Source organism: Andrographis paniculata, unplaced genomic scaffold, assembly GCF_009805555.1.
Source record: "Andrographis paniculata isolate CXL003 unplaced genomic scaffold, ASM980555v1 Contig55END, whole genome shotgun sequence".
Lineage (NCBI taxonomy): Eukaryota > Viridiplantae > Streptophyta > Magnoliopsida > Lamiales > Acanthaceae > Andrographis > Andrographis paniculata.
This window is the reverse complement of record NW_026137590.1, coordinates 2,174,179-2,192,355: the sequence shown is the minus strand read 5'-3', so window position 1 is coordinate 2,192,355 and position 18,177 is coordinate 2,174,179. Positions and strand designations below refer to the sequence as shown.

The following is an 18,177-nucleotide window of genomic DNA, read 5'->3' as shown; positions in this document are numbered from 1 at the left end:
TCCGTCCCAAACAATATTTTTGTTTGGCGTGGAAATTTAAGTGAGAAGTATTAAGTATTGTAATTTGAGATAATTTGAATATTAGGTGATATAATTAGAGAAAAAAATAATTATTTATTTTTTTATTTGAACTATGTGATTGGATAAAGTGAAGTGTATATTAATAATATATATATAAATATTATTAATTATTTCTAAATTTGAAAATGTTGCAGTGAGTTAGAGAAAAAAAAATGTTGCATGGTGTTTGGGACGGAGAGAGTACTATTTTACTTATTTGGCATTATTTATTTTTCAAAAAATATTATTCCCTCCGTCTCATAACAAAGTATTTATTTTTCTATTTTTGTTTGTCTCATAACAAAGTATCCATTTTTCTATTTTAGTTTGTCCATAACAAAGTATCTATTTTTTTTTTAGTAATTGTATTATCTACTCAACATTACAAATACATTTACATATTACACAAAAGTCATTACTTTTATATCACATATACTAATAAGGTTATTTTAGTCATTTCTATTTTATTCCTACTATATCTCAATATAATACTAATATTTCTAAAACTACGTGCAAAAAACAAATAGATATTTACTTATAAAACGGAGGGAGTATATCAAATACAATTTTTTTTCTCACAAAGCATCAAATCAAATATAACTTTTTAGTTTTTCCAAATTTTTAAAAACCTCCGTCTAAACAAACCAAAATATTTCATTATACTATTTTTCTCCGTCACTTGACAATCTATCTATTTTTTTCATTTTGATCCGTCTCATAACAAAGATTTTATTTTCTTTTTTAGTAATTGTACTATGTACCTAACATTACAAATACTCTTTCTAATTTACACTATACTACACAAATGTCATTACTTTTATATCATACAATACTAATAGGATTAATTTAATTTTTTTTTTTTATTTTTATCTTATTTCAATATAATATTAATATTTTTAAATAAATAAATAGATATGGGAACATTTAATAAATAAATTAAATTAGGTTGCTTTCAGTCGGGTTTTGATATGTACAAGTAACTGAAAATATCTATCCAAATTAATAAATGTTTAATAATTTCACTAAAATATACATAAGCCCGCCCGTCAACCTCTTCTTATTATTCGAGACTTTTAATCTTTTATTTAAAATAATTGAATAAAATATTTCATAAAAATATATCATTATAATTATATAATAAAATTTTTTAAAAACTTTATTTTCCTTTTTCAAATAACAATCCACGGTATTTATTTTAATAATAATAATAATGTATTATTTATTTTCACAAATTATTAAATCAAAATCTCAATTTCAAGAAAAAAAAAAAAAAACATATTCATAAACTACAAATGAACAAAGCAATCTACACCAAGCTCCATAATTTCTTGATTTATTAAATTATTGACTCTTAATAAGTATTCATAAATATTTGTAATGAATTTCTAAACATGTTAAAACTTGTTTATTCATTTAAACATTTAAATATGTTCGCAAATGTAATCTTTATAATAGGGATGAGGAATTAGGTTGAAAATATAAAAAGTATTTCATGGGTTTCACATTTTGTGTCTAGTTTACCATAGATACGGTAATTTAAGTAAAATATATTTAGTAAATAATTATTATATAATTAAATTAAATATATATTCAGATTAAGATAAGTAATAGTACGATTAAAATTTTAAAAAATTATAAATTTTGAAATTTAAAATATAGGTAAAGCGTATAGTTATATTTTCGCAATAACAAATAATGTGAGACCAACAGAAATGCAAATAGTAGACCAAAAAAATGGGACAAATGAAGTACTATTTTATTTTAAATGGTTAGATTTGTTGTGAATTGATAAAATATATACTTATATATTGGGTTTGTTCTTTAACATTTAGATAGAACAATTCCACATAAATATTAGTATTTAAAATATACAATATACATACACATTAAATATTTTTTTAAATACTCATTGTTGAAATTTGGCCCAACCCAAGACCGCCGATTCGAGCCCAACCCACAATCCAAACCATATTTTGAATTTTATAATTTATAATTTTTTTTAATTTTTTTAAAAATAATTAGTTATATTTATTTTAATATATAATTATTTGTATTATATTTTAATTAGTTTTACTAATACATTTTAATTATTTACTAATAATACATTTTCTAAATTCTAGTGTTTATCGTAAACATGACATCATAATTGCAACTGGGGGAATAGTATTTTATTATTTAATGAAAATATGTAATTTTTTTGTGATTTGATGTATAAAGTAATTTAATGTATAATTATATATTTGATAATTTATGTAAAAATTAAAAAGTTTTTAATATTACTATGTTATTACTTTTAAGTATAATAAGAAAAAAAATTACTTTTAAAATTTTGAATAAAAAACTTTACCATTAAATCAGATTTTTATCATTACTGTTACATGTTAAGAAATACTGCATAAATTAACACAAAAAAACAACTGGAATAATTTATTGAAGAATGAATCTGACTTTTAAAGAGCCGGACAAGTAACAAAACTACCGAAAAATTAGGCCACTAAGCACTTATTTAACTGAATACCAAGACTAAATCAAACTAGCTTAAAATAACTCTAACAAACTCTAAATAATAGTTCTCGAAACAGTCAGAATCTTCCAACAATTCCTCCCTTGAACTCATTGCTTAAACAATTAATTCAAATCTACAGCAGCACACATACCCAATTTCTCACGAAACTTCTCAAAAGCATCTGACTTGAGAGGCTTAGTCATTAAATCTGCAAGTTGGTCTTGAGTCCCACAGAAAACTAACTCAACAACACCATCTTTGGTAAGATCTCTGAGAAAATGAAACCTTACTCGTATATGCTTTGAGCGGCCATGTAAAATTGGATTCTTTGACAGCTTTATAGTTGAAGTATTATCACGCATTAATGTAGTACAATGTGCCTGCACATGACCAATTTCCTTTAAAATTCTTCTCATCCAAATAGCTTGGCAAGCGCTGCAACTGCTGCTACAAATTCAGCCTCACTGGTTGATAAAGTGACTATAGGTTGCTTTCTTGATGACCAGACTACTGCTCTTCCACACATCATGAACACATAACCTGAAGTGCTTTTGCTGTCCTCTTTGTCTCCAGCGTAATCACTATCTGTATAACCCACCATCTCACTTGCTCCTCCTTTCTTGTAAAAAACACCATAATCCATAGTTCCTTTAAAGTACTTCAAAACTCTTTTTGCTACTGCAAAATGTAGTTGTGTGGGATTTGCCATAAAAAGACTAATAAGACTTACAACAAACATAAGATCAGGTCGAGTAGCTGTAAGGTACATCAAGCTTCCGACTATTTTTTTGAACTGAGTTGCATCTACCTTGGTTCCTTCTTCATCCACATCAATCTTTTGGCCAGGAACAATTGGATTACGAGCAGAATTGGTTTCTTTCATGCCAAAACGACTTAAAACTTCAGCTGCATATTTTCTTTGGCATATAAAAATACCATCAGTCCTTTGCAACACCTCAATTCCAAGAAAGAATCTCATATTTCCTAAATCTGTCATGTCAAACTGCTTATTCATAGAATTTTGAACTCACACAGCATTACTTCATCATCACTGGTGAACAACAAATCATCTACATAAATGCTTACTATTAGAATTTTTGCTCCTTTTCTTTTAAGAAAAAGTGTGTGCTCACTAGGACTCCTTTCGAATCCTTCCTTGATGAAATAAGACTCAATCCTACTAAACCAAGCTCTAGGTGCTTGTTTTAGTCCGTAAAGAGCCTTTTGTAATTTATAGACCATATGTTCACTTCCTTTCTTTTCATATCCTCTTGGCTGCTCCACGAACACATCTTCCTTCAATTCCTCATTCAAGAATGCAGATTTGACATCTAATTGGTAGAGATTCCACCCTCTTTGTGTAGCAAAAGCAATGATCATTCTCACTGTATCCATCCTAGCCACCGGTGCATATACTTCTGTATAATCTATTCTATACTGTTGGGAGTAACCTTTTACTACCAATCTGGCCTTGTATTTGTCAACTTCACCAAGCTCATTTAGCTTAGTTTTGTAAACCCACTTCACTCCTATCCTTTTGGCTCCAATGGGTAGTTCTACTAACTGTCAGGTCTGATTTTTCTCAATTGATTTGATTTCTTCATCCATGGCCAGCCTCCATTTTGAGCTTTTAACTGCATCCTCAAAGCTTGTAGGGTCAGAAGACACCATAAGTGCGATGGTTGTCATGTTTACTTCATCATCTTCTGACAGTCTTTCACATGATGTGTAGTCTGTCATCCATACTGGTGGATGTCGAATTCTGCCCTCTCTTCCTGTCAATTCTCTTCAATAATTGGTGTTTCATTTACTGCTTCATTCACATCTTCCACCTCTTCTTCTTCTTCATTTGTAATTATTTCAGTGTTGTCTCCCCATTCTAAATCCATCAGCTGCTCTTTTCCATAATCTGCATCCCAATTCCATATACGGTCTTCATAAAAAATAACATCATGGCTCACAATAATTTTCTTTGCAACTGGATCATACATTCTATACCATTTGGATTCATCACTAACCCCAAGTAGTACACAATTCACACTTTTATCTTCAAGCTTTGTTCTCTTAGCATCTGGTATGTGGACATGTCCCACACAACCAAACACTCCAAATGCTCCACCGAAGTTTTTCTTCCACTCCATGCTTCTTCTGGAGTCACGTCCTTCACAGCTAAAGTAGGTGATCGATTTAAGATATGAATTGCCCACCTAGCAGCTTCTGCCCAAAAGGTCTTAGGTACTTTCTTCTCCGATAGCATGGCCCTCACCAAATTCATCACTGTACAATTTTTACGCTCGGCCACTCCGTTTTGTTGTGGAGTGTAGGCTGTTGTCAGTTGTCTCTTCACACCTTGTTGCTTACAGAAATCATTGAATTCTGCAGAATTGAACTCCCCTCCTCTATCTGTTCTCAAACTCTTAATGGACATTCCAGTTTCTGTTTCTACAAGAGTCTTGAAACATCTGAAGTGATAAAAGGTTTTTGACTTTTCTGAAGGAAAATAGATCCATGTCTTTCGAGAAAAGTCATCAATGAAACACAATAGATACCTTTTGTGGCTGTTAGTGGCCGGTGTAATTGGGCCGCAGAGATCTGCATGAACTAGTTGTAGTCTTTCTGTTGCTCTCCAGTGACTCCTTTTGGGAATGGGAATGCGGTGTTGCTTGCCTTTCATACATGCATCACAAATTTCATTTGTATTTATAATTAATGGCAAACCAACCACCATTTCTTTACTTTGTAAAGTACGAAGACCCTTATAGCTAAGATGACCATAGCGATGATGCCAAATCTTGGACTGATTTGTGGTGCTTATTTGCAAACACTTTTCTTCCTTTATTGTGGTGGGTGAATCATCAATCAACTTAAACATCCTATTTGCACTCATGATGGATTCCGCCATTTTTTTCTTTTTGTGGATGATAGATGCTGCACACACCATCTTTGAACAACAATCCCAATCCTTTTTCTTGCAGCTGATCCCCACTCAAAAGATTGTTTTTTAGTTTAGGCACCCAATATACGTTACCAATAACATAGCTAATACCTTTCAAAAATAGTTTCACAGCCCCCTTTCCAATCACCTTTATTTCTGTATTGTTTCCAAGCTTGACAGTATGAGAGAAAGCTATATCCAAGCTTGAAAACATACCCTGATTCCCACACATGGATTTGAACATCCTGAATCTAAAAACCACACATCAGTTCTCTTGTCTTCATGGAGCTCCTCATATGCCATTAACAGCAACTCATCTATATCTTCTTCAGCATAATTTACCATTTTATTCCATCTTGGACATTCATATTGAAAATGTCCTAAATTGTGACATTTGTAACGTTCAACAGTTGCCTTGTTGAAGGTTATTCTTCCTGTTCCCCTGCCTTTGGGTGATCTTCCTCTACCCCTTGCTCTTCATCCTCACTGCGCACCCTTGGAAACTTCTGCTCATGTACCACCAACGAACCCTGTAATTCATCAATGGACATGTCATCAGTATTCTTTGATTCTTCGATGGACACCACAACGTACGTGAACTTCTCAGTTAGGGTTCATAGAATTTTCTGAACAATTTTTGAGTTAGGCATATCTTCCCCATTGCTCCGCATCTTATTAGAAACGGTCATCACTCTTGCAAAATACTCGGTGATGGTTTCATCTTTCCTCATTGATAGAACTTCGAATTCCCTTCTTAGTGAATTAAGAAGAGCTTTCTTCACCTTGTCATTTCCTCCAAACTTTCATTTCATCGAATCCCAAATACTCTTGGTTGTACTACGATCTAGGATTTGTTCAAAGACCGCACGATCAAGTGCCTGGAAAAGATAATGTTTAACCTGGTAATCCTTAATTTTGACATCATTGAGCAATGCTTGTTGCGCCTCTGTCAACCTCATCCCTTCTGCTGGCCTTTCGAAGCCGTCTTCTACCAAACTCCACAAACCCTTTGCCCTAAGCAGGTTCTCCATCAATTCACTCCAATGGTCGTAGTGACCATCAAAGTGAGGGATCTTCGTCAAGGTCTTGTCGTCGTTCATTCTCTTAGTATCTGCTTACTCGAAGACTACTGCTTCTCTCTATAGTCTTTCTTTGCAAGCCCAGTGCTCGCTCTGATACCAGAATGTTAGATGTTAAGAAATACTGCAGAAATTAACACAAAAAACAACTTGAATAATTTATTGAAGAATGAATCTAGCTTTTAAAGAGTCATACAAGTAACAAAACTACCAAAAAATTAGGCCAAAAATTAGGCCACTAAACACTTATTTAACTGAATATCAATACTAAATCAAACTAGCTAAAATAACTCTAACAAACTCTAAATAATAGTTCACGAAACAGTCAGAATCTTCCAACAATTACTTCATTAGTTAATATAAATACAAATTAAATTTCAAAAGTGTAGCCCGATGTTCATTGCCTAGACACGGAAATTTTGTATCGCTATATTTTTCTCCTCTTCCTTTTCTTCTTAATATCGCAATCCAATTTGTTGTAATATACTTTTTCCATCCCATTATAATGTTACATTTGGTTAGGGATACAGTTTATAAAGTAATGATGTTTAATTAGTTAATAATAATACATTATGATATTATTTTTTATGTAAATGATAGTGTTAGTAATTTAATACTTTCTCGTCTCAAATACTCAACAACATTTTTTTTTTGAAATGTCCTAAACACCTTCAATATTTTCAAAATAAGAAATAATTAATTATATTTAATCCGCTTTATCCTCTCACATCATCTAAATAAAAAAATATATATATTTCTGACTTTATCACATCAACTAATTTCTAAATTATTCTATTAAATAGTACCCATCTAAAATATTACACCTTGTTTAACATGATTAACAAACATTAATAAAGAAAGTAAAAAAAAAAGAAAATTGAAAAAAAAAAAAGAAACAGTTTGGATGGCAGTCGTTAAAATTGAAGGCCGGCAAAAATTTGAATTTGGGGGTTTGGATTTTGGATTGGGATTTGAATAGTAAAAATTTTGAATTTGAATAGTTGTATGATGTGATATAAATAGGTGTTGATGTGATGTTTTGAATGTAAAATTGCTTTTTAGTATAATATAAAAAATGAAAAATAGGTGTTTGATTTGATGTTTTTGGGGGAAAAAAATTGGATGAAGAGTGAAAATCTTCCAAAATCCTTCAAACAAACTCACCCTAATGAAACCCTAGTCTCCTACGGATATTCATACGGTAAGCCCTCGATAAATCGATAAAAAAGTATTAGTTGACTGATCGAAGTGTGTGGCCGATGCGGGTGATGATCTATCTCAAGATTTCTAATTGAGATGACCGATTCGGGTGATTGATTTCAGATATTGCACGATTAGGGTTTTGGGTAAGGAGTCGAAACCGATGAATTTGGGCGATCTCAACAAAGTTTGGGAAATCAAATCGCTGAAGAGGAAGCCTAATGAAGAAGAGGCGAGAAAGATTTTGGAAAGAATTGCGAAGCAGGGTCAGCCAATCATGCAGAAGCACAATTGGAGGGTCAAAGTTCTTTCGGAATTCTGGTACAATTGCTTAACAAATTTTCGCCATGTTTATTGTAAATTCGCACCAGGAAACATTCAGAGTAAAATATTCAACTGTTTGATCAATCTTAATCGATATTAGGCTGGAATTTGATGTTTCAGAAATGAATCATTTGTGGTACTTTCGATTTTTAGCAGTGAGTTTTTTTCTCATTACTTGCCCTTAATTATGTGGATTCATCTGTTTAATCTGAATTTCGCAGTCCCAAAAATCCAGCTCTTTTGGGCTTGAATGTGGGGCGTGGAATACATGTAAAATTAAGGCTAAGGAGGCCAAACAGTGATGATGAATTTATTCCTTTTCATCAAGTTCTTGACACAATGCTCCATGAGCTATGCCACAATGCTCATGGTCGTCATAATGCCAAATTTTAACAAACTCTGGGATGAATTTGAAAGGTAAATTGTTGTTCAAGTAATTTGTGCTAATGCATTTTGTTATTTGTGATGAAGTTTGAATTGAGGATAGTGTATTTATCGGTCAATTTGTATTAAGAAAGTCATATTTTTTGGATTTAGACAGAGATCGGTGGAATTTCTTCTGTATTGGCCATTTTAATAGGATTTGGATTTGGTGCTTATGTCTCTTAGAAGTGTTTTCTTTTTGCTAAGATATCAATGCACATTACACATGTATTGTAATTATTTGAAAAGTACTTAAGGGTGTGTTTGTTTGTGGGTTTTAGTTTTTGTGTTTGGATTTTTTAATAGCAAAAAGTTGAATTTGAATAGTTGTTTGATGTGATATAAATAGAGGTTGATGCGATGTTTTGAATGTAAAATAAATTTGTAGTATAATATAAAAAAAATAGAAAAATAATTGTTTGATGTGATCTTTTTAGAGAGAAAAAAGAATCTAAATAGTAAAACCTGTTTAAAATTCAGAAAAGAACACAATCTTACTAACAAATTGATACATTACAGCAGTTTTGTAGAACGTCTTTCTTAGTTAATATTTGTCGAAAAAGGTCACCTAAAGTGTTCTATATAATCTACAACTACTTTGTCATTTGCAATTTTTTTATAGGAATGTGAAGATCTAATTAACAGAGGAATAAGTGGATCAGGCGAAGGATTTGATATTCCTGGAAGACTTTTAGGTGGAGCCTCTCGAAAGCCACTTTCTTCTCTTCGCCAAGTTGCATTGACTGCCGCAGAAAATAGAGCTCGTTTAGGACCCTTAATGCCTTCAGGACCTAAGAAAATCGGTGGAGATAGTTATACTATGGCTGCTCTTAGTCCTGTGCAAACTGCTGCAATGGCAGCTGAAAGAAGATTGCAGGACAATATCTGGTGTGGGTTGGAAGTTCTACAATTTATCCGAGGAAGATGATAAGGTCGACTTATTTACAACTGCAAGCACTTCCCTTGATGGAGATTATTATACTAAGCAAAAATCTAGGAAAAGAGGCCGAGAAGTGGATAATGTTTCATCGTCTTTCAACTGTTCAGACAAAGAATTCACTCTCTCAGAATAATAAAAACAATTTATCCATGGAAGCTTCATCTTCCTCTTCCAAATCTTCTCACTATCCAACCTGTAATGATCATTGCAGCCAATGGGAATGTAGTGTGTGCTCTTTGTTGAATCCGGTAAGTTATTTACTTTCTATTTTATTTTATTTTTTCGAAACTGTTAATTCATGTAAGATTCTTCTGTAACATTAGGGAGACAAGAATTATGTAATCTCTTTTGATTTTATGTATGTTGATTATTAGGTTACATTAATAGCTCGATGGTAATTATGCATATGTTAGTATCTCTCTTTATAACTTAACTTGAGAGGTATTTGTCCACGACAAACTTGAATCACTATTACTATTACTATTACTGTATTACAGATTAGTGAAAGAAGTCGTGCACTTGTGCTTGTTTCCATTCTTTCTCAATTTGTTTTTGTTGTTAAATCTCTGGAAATTACTTGAACATACGAACATCTATTCATAACGTGTTAATTTTCCCTCTCCACATTCTTATTAAAATCCCATATAAGGTTAGTTCAGCTGTTGTAACCGACTTCCATGCATATGAAATTTGGTTCTTATGTACTTCTGCTGTCACTCATTTGTTTTCTGATTATTGCAGCCATTAGCCCCAATCTGCGAGCTTTGTTTTCTGAACCTGGTCCTGCAGATTCTGTATATTGGAAAATGACAGAAGATTGATAAATGTGGTGTATGTGGATCTTGGAGGTATTCATATGGTCCTCCATTAGCTTCTTCAGCACCCAATTGTGGTACTTGAGGTAAACAGCAACAGCTCATGCTTTTTGCCTTCATAATACTACCTCCGTCCGGCTCTAAAGGTCTCATTTGCTTTTTGTGTGTTGATAATTGATTATTAATTATTTTATCAAAATGTAGTACAAATTAAGAAAAAATTGCAAAAATACTTTCATTAATATCTTATAATACTAATAAAAGGATATTTGTACAAAAAAATTATACAAATATAAGGATATTTTTAATGTTAAGTACAATGATGTAAAAAGTAAATGTGACCTTTGGAAGCAGACGAAAATAGTATAATTAATTGATCACTGTGTTATGATTTCCATTTTCTGATGATCGTTTCTGGATCGCTTCCAATTAACGTGAACTGTGGTTTTATTTTTGTAAATTACAGATTTCAGCATTTCTCACCGTTTTGGCTGATATTTTGTTTCTAACACATTGGAAATATTTTGGTTGTAATTTGAAATCGCGATGTCAATATAAGATACAAAAATAAAGCCTTGGACTTTCCTTATCCATTCATCTGAGTCTTGATGTTAGATGCAATATTTTTGAATATATGTTCTTGAGATAGGATTTTAAGTTATTCCTAAAGAAAAACCAACGAATGTTTCTAAACAGATTTGGAAAAATTCGGACGAGAATTTATATATCATCATGTGCTATTAATAGAACATTTTTTGCAGGTGAGATACTGTAGCTGCTCAATATGCTTTTGGACCACTTGAGGATGACAACGACAAGAGGCAAGAGCCCAAAGCCTTGTTGCAGGAGCTGAATACTTCCATTGCTCAAGAAAGAGTAATGCTGTTATAGGTACAATGCAGATATAATATTAGAGAGAGGGAGAACTTGAAGGATGATATAAACAAGCAAATTATGCTTAGAGGACCTGAAGAAACAACTATGTTTTAAAAGATTAGGATTAAGGATCGAATAACAAACATAAAGGTAAAGAAGACATATATTTACATGGTTCATCAATAATGTGTTGGCTACGTCCATGGATAGAAACGCAGAACAAATTTATTGAGAGCGGCTAAGTTATAGATTTTAGATACTGATTTCTAATACAGATAAAACTAGATTGCATATCTCTAAGTCTATTAAGAAAAACTAAGAGAATACATCAGATGGATTTAGTCTAATACGAATTTAAAAGTTCAATACTGCAGCACATAGAGGAATGTGATAAAGCTATTTTGAAATTGATTGCTGCCCAGATCGGAGATGCCGAAAGAAATTGAAATGTTGGAAGGGGAAGGAAAATATTGGAGCTTCGCAAAAAGCAATTTTCACTTCTATTGCATGTGGTGCGTTGAATTATTTGTCTCTCTCGTTCATAATCATATACTATGCTTTTGCTTGGAGTTGACTTTGAGTTATGTTGTTTATTTTACTTGATTCATTCATTCATTACAGAGGAAAATAGAATTGGGATAGAGGATGCTACTGGAGTCCCCGACCGAAGCCATGGTTCTTGATTAGAAGTTAAATAGCAACATTCCATTCCCTTTGATTCGGTAACTTTCCTTTGTATAATATCCGTTCGATAATTGAATTTAGAATCTTGATCCAATTAGTTTCAGTAATAATGATTGGTTATGTGAATTCTACTAGTTTATACATACTGCAATCTCCATTCTTGCTTATCTGAAACATCATAAATTAGTACTGTATTATAACATAATGCTTCAGTAAAACCAACCAACCCGATTCAACATCGCATTGAGTTAATTAAGATGATTGTAACTATCACGTACTACTTACTTATGTGTGTGTTTTTGCTGGTATATCCTATCTAATGTTTTTTTATTTTTTTATTTATTTATTTTTTTTGGTGCAGTTAGTTTCAAGAACATGAATTGAACAAAAGAGGAAGGTTTTCTCTTCTCTTGTATGCATTTTAGCCGTTTTTACAAGTGTTGCTTTGTGTGCCAGCCTTTGCACAAAGTCGGTTTTTCTTTCTCCATGAGTCTATTGTCCAGCTTAGTTCATGTTTACCCATCCCCCCTTAGCAAAGCAAATGCAGACAGATGGATATCAAATTTGCAGAAAGGATACATAACATAGACAGTTCTGAATTTCAATTGGCATAACATTGATGAGATTTAAATCAAGAAATTATTCACTTAGCTATGCATTTCAGTTATGATGTTCTTTTTTGCTGCTTGGGGTTGTACCATTTTGTGAATTTTAGCCTCCCAAATGCGTATGGTTTTTCTTGTCCCATTATTATTACTCCCTCCCTCTCATATATTTTGGGTCTATTTCCGTAGATACTAGAATTTAGGTAAAACATAATATTAGTATAAATAATTATTATTTAGTTAAAATAATTATAAATTAAAATTAAAATAAGTAAATAGTTTAATTAAAATTAAAAAATTATAAAATTTTAAATTTAAAATATGATTGTTACGAGAAAATGCTACATTCACTCCTAAGTCGTTTTCTTTTCCGAGAAACCTACTACGAGAAACCAATCCAAAGTTGGATTTATTTTATTCATTTGATTTTTTCTTCTAACTTTCGATTCAAGGTCCATTTTGAATTTATTTAAATTACAAAATAAGTATAAACATTTCATTTTATATTTAGATGAGTTATTATAATAGTAGTTTTTTTTATAAAAAAAATTAAATTGTTAAAATTTTCAGATAGGATATAGTAACGTAAATAAATTTTTTTATTAAATTTTTTAAATTTATTTAAAAATTTTATAAATTAAGTTTAAAATTTTTATAAATTATATACATAATATATTTATTATTTATAAATTATATTTTAATTTTAATATAATTAAAAATATAATTAACTTTAAAGAAATTTTATTCTACAAATTATTTTAAAACTTTATATATTATATTGAAAATATTAAATTATGTATATAATTAAAATTTTTATATTTTAAAATTTGGATATCTCAATTGTATCTTTCAAAATTTTAATTTAGATATAATATATAAACTAATAATTAAAATAAAATTATATTTAAATATAATATATAAATTAATTATTTTTATTTTTATTTTAACTTATTTATTTAGTTAATAATAATAAATACTAATTTATATTGTAAAATTGCTTGTGCTTTAAGGTGTTTAAAAAACATATGTTAGGAATTTGCTTTTGCTTTTAAGCAAAATCCGATACAAATAATAAATAAATAAATACTTTCTCTATTCAATTTGTATACATTTATTTTTGATGAAAAATTTAAAAAAATATATATAATTTAAAATATAGTGAGCAGGCAGTGTAAATATAATTTTATCCTTATCTTTTGTTATAAAAGTAATTATGCTATATTAAAGTATGGTATTTATAGAAAAAAAAATGGGGTTCATAGTTACTAGAAAAAAAATAACTAAATTTTTGAACCCCGGAAGTGATTGACAGTCCAATTCGAAGGTGTAAATGGACCAATCCAAACAACCCTAATCAGCTCAGTGTTGGGTACTGATAAGGACAAGCCAATTTGGATGACAAAGGTGATGGAGAAGTGGAAAGAATTTTCCTAAAAAAATAGGAAAGTTGAGAAAATTGTGGAATAAGACAAATTCGTCACATCAGTCGCCTTTTCGGGAGGATCAGAACGAAGAAGAACTTTCATATCCCATCCGAAGGGCTACCCTATCGTTCGATACTCAAGATCCTTTAGAAGAAATCAACTTTGGCGACGATGCGACCCTCCGGATAACGCAGATCAATTTGTTGCTACCTTTAGAACAAAAATAATGATTGACAGCTTTGATCCAGATATATTGGGACTGCTTTGTTTGGGATTACTACGAGATGCTAGGCCCATTCAAGAGTTTGGTTCAACATCGGTTACCTACAAAGCTGTCAAGCCTCACAAACAGCCCCCATGACGATTCAACCCGGAGGTGATGTCAAAAGTCAAAAATAAAGAAAAAAAACTTTATGAAGATGGAGGAACCCGGCATAGAGAGCTGCCATAATGAAAGTATCTTGTGAGCTCGAGCCTATTGCCGAAATTTCATATAAAAATGTTGTATTTCAAAATTTGCTAAATTTTTTGCCTAAATATTTTTATGGTGGACATTTGTTACTCCTATATATTTTTTAACCTCGTGATTGATAATCCAATTCGAAGGAATAAATGGGCCGGCTCACATATCCCCAATCGACCCGAAGTTGGGTATGGATAAGGACAAGTCAACTTGGATGATGGAAGTGACGGAGAAATGAGTCAAAAACTTTTCATGAAAATAGGAAAATTGAAAAAATTGTGAAACAAGATATATCTCATAGCTATTTAAAAGGAAAACCAAGATTTTAGAAGACGACAATCATCCTATCCTAACAATACAATAATCCAAGTTTTTTTTTTCTTTATTTTCTACTTCTTCTCTTTTTTTTTTTTTTTTTTTTTTTTTCAGAATTTGTTTAGTTATGTTCCTAAATTCTTGCCTATTGTATTCTATTTATTTACATCTTGTTAATTCCAATTCCTAGATCCAATCTATAGCACCAAATCCATTTTCCTTTTTATATTGCCCCGATTTTAGAGTATATTCTAGCATTTTAATTTTGAAATAAATCAAAGTTCACTTCTAGTTACTCATAATCAATTCCATTCAATATCGGTCAAATTCATCGTATTAATCCAGCTCCAGCTCCATTCATAGCTCATCTGGACTTATTTATGCGTTAGTTTTATTGCAAGATCGAGCCCGAATAATTTTCTAAAAAATCAAAAATTTAATTTACGTCGATTTTGATAAGCTCAAATTCAACGTACTTGAACAAACTACACCCACGATACCTTATTGACGATTATGTCATAATATAATTATTAATTGCCTTTCAATTTATAATTGACTATTCAAAAGATCTTTTTAAGACTATGCATAAATGAAAATTGATGACAAACTAATAAATTAAATTGGAACACGTTTCTATGACAAATTTAAGGTTTATTTGGTTTTTATTTTAAATTTTAAATTTTACTATTTATTCAGTACAGTTTTTTTATAAAATTATAGTAGTATTATTATTTTTTCATAAAATATGACATCAAAATATTATTTAAATTAAGAATACAAAACAAATCAATTTCAAACTTAAACTAAATATTTTTATTTTTACATTACTTTTAATATTTTTTTTCTAATTTTAATCAATATATTTTATTTTCTTCACAAAGTATTTCTAAAAATAATAAAAACTAATCAAATAAAAAAATCCTAATTTCTCAAAATACTTTTACAAGTCTAATAACTAATAATAAAATTCTTTACAAAAGTATCAACATGTGGAGTTTAATGTTCCAATGGAATAGTCTTGCAATATATATCATTTGATTTAAATAAGTGTCATTATTTTCAATTTTGAAAAGTATTAAATATCTTTACTTAAAATAGAGTTACAAAAATTATTAGTTCATTTTAAATTATATATATTTAAATTATTTCATATGAAAATTAGAGTTTTATGTAATACTATTATTTTTTAGGATAAAAAGAAATTATGCTGCAATAAATTATAATCTTGTATTTTAGATTTTTATTTTAACTTTATTTTGTATTTACAAAAATTCCGAAAAATATACTCTCTCCATCCAATAATAGATGATCTTTTTTTTTTTTTTAATTTGTCCTACTACGATAGATGACCTATTTTTATTTTAATAGATTTATTAATTTTAAATATACTTAACAAATCAATTTAATTAAATTATTAACATTTGAATAGGATCCACTTAAAATTTTTTACTTTCATCTCTCATTAATAAAAAATATTAATTTAATTTTTTATATTTTATGGAATTAATTTTCATATTGATTTAATAATATTTTCTATTAAAATATTTTTTTATTGGTGGTGTGTTCCCAGTTCATTTATATTATTTTTTTCTTATTTATTATTATTATTATTTTTAACCATGTACCTTTTATATATAAAAAAAAAAACAAAATATATGATCAAACAACCATTAATATATTTTTAGATAAATGTATTTTTTTATTTTGTGTATAAAAATTTGTATTGATAATATAAAAAACATTATTTATATTGATTGCTGATTTATATAAAAAAATAATATTCGCCACATCATTTATTTGTACACTAAAAAAATAAATACAAAACTGTCTTTATATACATTATTTATATTATATTTTAATAAAATACTAATATACCTAAATTCAACTGTCAAAAATAAATAAGAAGATTATTAGTAGATGAAAGAAGAATTAAAATTTCTAATATTTAAAAATACTTAATTTTATTATGTTTTAAAAAATAAATAATATTTTATATTCCCTTAATCTCAAATATGGTGCAATATTTCTTTGGACACGAGAGTTTAAGTGGATAGTATTAAATAAAATAATTTGAGAATTAAATAATATGATAAGAAAGAAAAATATGTATTTATTTGAGTGATGTGATGAGATAACGCGTAAGGTAATAATTAAATATATTTAATTATCCTATTTTATAAATATTGTAAAATATTTAGGATAAACAAAAATAAAAATAAAAAAATAATTCCAAGATGTTTGGAAGAAATGAAGTATTATTTTTAATATAAAAATATCTCATATCTAAGTGCTGTGAAACTTATTTATTTATTTATTTTTAAAACTTATAGTATTTGATATTATTAGAATGCTATGAGTCGGACCTCAAATGCATATTTATTGGTGGCCGAGCTAGATATCTAATCACATGTTTTCTTGGTTATTGTGTACTTTGTTTATACTTCATCTATTCTACGTAATTTATTTATATTTTTTTTTATTTTTGTCCGTCTCATATAATTTTATTTTTTTTTAAAATATAATTATAAACTTTAATTATATTTTAAATTTTAAATTTTATAATTTTTTTATTTTAATTAAACTATTTAATTATTTAAATCTTAATTCATAATTATTTTTTCTTTACAATAATTTTTTTAATGTGTAGGTCAAGGAGATCATAAGATTGATCGAACATGGTGTGTTAGGCCAACAAAGAAAAAACAAGTCTTTGAGGTCAAGGAAAAAAAAAAAAAAAAAAAAAAAAAAGGACCATGAAAGACGAAGATGATAGCGAGCTTTAGATGCCGCATACCTTCGCATAAGTTTTATATATGTATGTCATAATAGTAAATTATCATATTAATACTCTCTTCGTTTCAAAACTATAGTCTTAATTGAATTTGACACGAGATTTAAAGAATATTAATATTATATTAGTAGTTGATAAAAAGTATGGATAAAAGACTTTTTTGCCCGTGTGAGTGTATTAGTGTAAAAAAAGCAGTGACAATTATGTAATAAAAATGAAAAAGTAAAGGTAGTTTTATGGTGATATTGTTATTTATGGAAATAAGACTATTATTTTGAGACGAACAAAAATGGTAAACAAAATTATTATATTGGAACGGAGGAAGTATTTCATAAACCTCTATCTTTTCAATATCAACTACTTAAAAATAATAGTTACAAGCTCATTAGAAACATACATATACTTCGACTTATCAAAAGCATTTTTAAAAAAGAATTGAGGAGCGTTATAACTTATTGTAATAATTGTATAATAAAATGCAAGAATAAAAATAATTTCGTGGTAGAACACAATATTTTTAGGCTTTGTTTAGATATAAGTTTATTTCGGAGGTTTTGGAAATTTTGGAAGTTTGGAAAAGTAAAAAATTAGTATGTGATGTGATATTTTTTCTAAAAAAATTGAATAGTGTCAAATGAATGAAAGTATGTTTTATAAACAAAGTCTTCACGTGCGTTCTTTTGTGAATTTTATCACAGGATTTTATTATTCAGATTTTTTTTTTTTCTAAAAGAATA

At 29.2% G+C, this 18,177-nt stretch overlaps 1 protein-coding gene across 1 annotated transcript; it reads left to right on the top strand.

Moving 5' to 3' along the window:
• Positions 1 to 7,758: 7,758 nt before the first annotated feature.
• Positions 7,759 to 12,552, top strand: LOC127256136 (DNA-dependent metalloprotease WSS1-like). The gene is given in 7 exon segments (XM_051281977.1): positions 7,759 to 8,101; positions 8,326 to 8,521; positions 9,150 to 9,715; positions 10,209 to 10,368; positions 11,044 to 11,670; positions 11,780 to 11,880; positions 12,204 to 12,552. Coding segments are annotated over 3 exon segments (660 nt in total). The 5' UTR covers positions 7,759 to 7,943; the 3' UTR covers positions 9,456 to 9,715; positions 10,209 to 10,368; positions 11,044 to 11,670; positions 11,780 to 11,880; positions 12,204 to 12,552.
• The last annotated feature ends 5,625 nt before the right edge of the window (positions 12,553 to 18,177 follow it).